This window comes from Topomyia yanbarensis, chromosome 3, assembly GCF_030247195.1.
Source record: "Topomyia yanbarensis strain Yona2022 chromosome 3, ASM3024719v1, whole genome shotgun sequence".
NCBI classification, from domain to species: Eukaryota; Metazoa; Arthropoda; class Insecta; order Diptera; family Culicidae; genus Topomyia; species Topomyia yanbarensis.
Window position 1 is genome coordinate 55,825,662 of NC_080672.1, and position 2,623 is coordinate 55,828,284.

General features: G+C 43.2%; 1 protein-coding gene across 1 annotated transcript; it reads right to left on the minus strand.

Annotated features, from left to right (window-relative positions):
* Positions 1–482: 482 nt before the first annotated feature.
* LOC131686945 (zinc finger protein 675-like) lies at positions 483–1,787 on the minus strand. Its single transcript, XM_058970976.1, has one exon. The coding sequence runs from the start codon at positions 1,785–1,787 to the stop codon at positions 483–485; it is 1,305 nt and encodes a 434-aa protein (XP_058826959.1).
* Positions 1,788–2,623: the final 836 nt, after the last annotated feature.

The window sequence follows — 2,623 nt, forward strand, 5'->3', positions numbered from 1 at the left end:
ATCGTAGTTCGATACTTGACGGCGTACTAAAAACGTACCTAAATTAAAATGCTAGTAGGAAAGATGAGATGGCCCAACCAGCGAAATGCGATTCTCGAGATACTTGATTATTGGGCTACACTTAAACAAGTTTAGCGTTGAAATTTTTAACAAGTAGCTCCCTTGAACTAATAAATGTGGGGACAAGTAATATGAAAAGTTCGCAATGTGTACGGATCAAGCACAGATAACAGCTGAATAGTGATAACAATCGCACCTAGTGGTTTATTATTTGTTTTGACTTTCACGTAATGCCGCATTATTCTCTAGAAGACGTTTCGACAGATTCCCACAAGTATTTATGCAACTTTGATTTAATTTACAATTTGATAACGATTGTTTGTATTTATTATATAATCATAAGGCACTGAAATCCGTTTCTACATGTAATTTATTGTCATTTTACAAGCAACATTTTAGATTCCTAATGTACTGTCAAATTCCTAACGTTTTGTACTATTGTTCAAACTGGCGTGAACTTTCTGCAAATGTTGATTGAGCAAGTAGCCGACGATAAAAGCCTTTCCACACTGATCGCACTGAAACGGCCTTTCCTTGCTGTGCTTTGCGCGCCCATGAACCTTGAGATCGTGTCCGGTTAGGAAACGTTTCTCGCAGATATCACAACCGTAAGGTTTACTCCCGGAATGGGACAGTTTGTGCGTTTTCAGGTGACCGGATTGTTTGAACCGAGCCGAACACTGGTCGCATGCGTGAGGGCGATCCTTCTGATAATGGACGTCTTTTTGGTGCTTTTTAAGCTCTTCCCGTTTCCGGAATGGCAGACTGCATCTCTCGCAGTCGTGTGGTCCGAATTTTTTCGATGCGTGACTTTGCTTCTCGTGGATTTTCAGCTGGCGAGTGTAGATGAATGCTTCCGCACACTGGGAGCATTTGTAGCGTTTTTCCAAAGTGTGAACACGAGTCACGTGCTTCTGGCAGTTTCCGGCGGATGAGAATTGTTTATCACAGTGCTTACAGCGATAGCCTTGATCTGCTACGAAATGAGTCCTCCGATGGAAATGTAGATGACTTGAATTTCTGCACTGTTTACTGCATACATCACAGACAAACGGATTCGCACCACCATGATACGTTCGGTGGCGCTCAAGCTGACCGGCGTGGTTGAACAATCGTAAGCATATATCGCAAAAAAGTGTAGTCACGTGTTCCTTCTTGAGGTGCTGCTCCAATTCTATGGTAGTGTTAAAAAGCTCGTTGCATCGGCGACAGCGACCGTAAATTTTTTCGGCCCTGTGAACACTAATCTGGCTATGTTTTAACAGCATATGTCTAATCAAATGTGCTTTAATTTTAAACACCAACAAACAAACGCCACACTTGAATGCCACTGGCGCACCTGCCGAATAAAAGTCATCTTTTCGAACGAAAATATCACTCCCACCCGGCGGCGACCCATTATCGCTGATGGTGGTGGGTGGTTTCTTTTCCTCTCCATTATATAATGCGTCCTCTTTGCCGTCATCGCTAGGGGAATCGATTTCGTCGGCTGTCTGTTCAAATAGTGGCTCTTCACCTGTTATCAAATCCAGCACGGAATCGCCCGCACAGTGCACAAAGTCCACAAACTGATCGTCATCTTCCAGCGAACCGAGCAGATCGTTATCAACCAGAATCTCCTTCCAAACAGCACTATCCCGGTCGCAGTTTGCCAGCAATGTCGTAATGTCGTCTTCCTCATCGTGAGTTACTACATTGTTGGTGGTGAACACTGAAGCACTAGACATGCTAACGCGAGCGCCTGCCAGGATGCACTGAATTGAGCACTTCATCAGCGGTAAAGCAGGGCTGCCCTACCGGCCGGTGCGATATGATATGCGAAGCGAGAATACAACAAGAACGCAAGTGCACAAAACGTGATTCATTGCATCGCGTGTTTCTGCTCACGCGAGATTGCATTAAATTGTTGTCGCGAATCATCGAACGTTTCTTCCTGGCAAGGGCTATTTTGGGGACAGATTCAGATGATTTTTGCATGGAAGCTGCGCCTCTTTCGTACTTTCTAACATGTAGCTAAAGGGTGGGCTCGATAAGGTTTATACATATTCTTGCAAACATTCTAGCTTGTTTTGCTATATTCTTGGCATAATCGTTGTCGAGAAAAGAGGTCAGGAAGTCCATTCGGGGGTTCGCAGAAACCATAAATAATTCTCAACTTTTGCTTTCAATATCAAATATTTCTCTATATTTTGCAGATAATATTTTGCGTGTAACACAATCAAAACCTTTTAAGCTAAACTTAGACTAATCATTCCGAATCCAAATGGAAAGCGATCAATTACCCGCGCTTGTATAGTGGCCCAATATTATTCTAGCGAACGATGCGGGTGACTGCTTCTAGTCAATCGGAGCACGTGTGACATACATACAGGCTCCGGCAATTGAAGTGCTTGATTCTATTCTATTCAAACCCTTATGCAGCCAGCGTGCTTCAAAACAAAAAAAAATCGGTTTGGGTTCGAAGATGATTCTACATTATACGGCAGTCATTAAATGAGGCATTTTACCAACGAATCATTTTGAACATTGAAGGATGAAGAAACGAGGACAACCGTACTGATCG

Bases quoted from the DNA above. Each gene is read 5' to 3' on its own strand.
- LOC131686945 (XM_058970976.1), bottom strand. From the start codon at position 1,787: ATGTCTAGTGCTTCAGTGTTCACCACCAACAATGTAGTAACTCACGAT.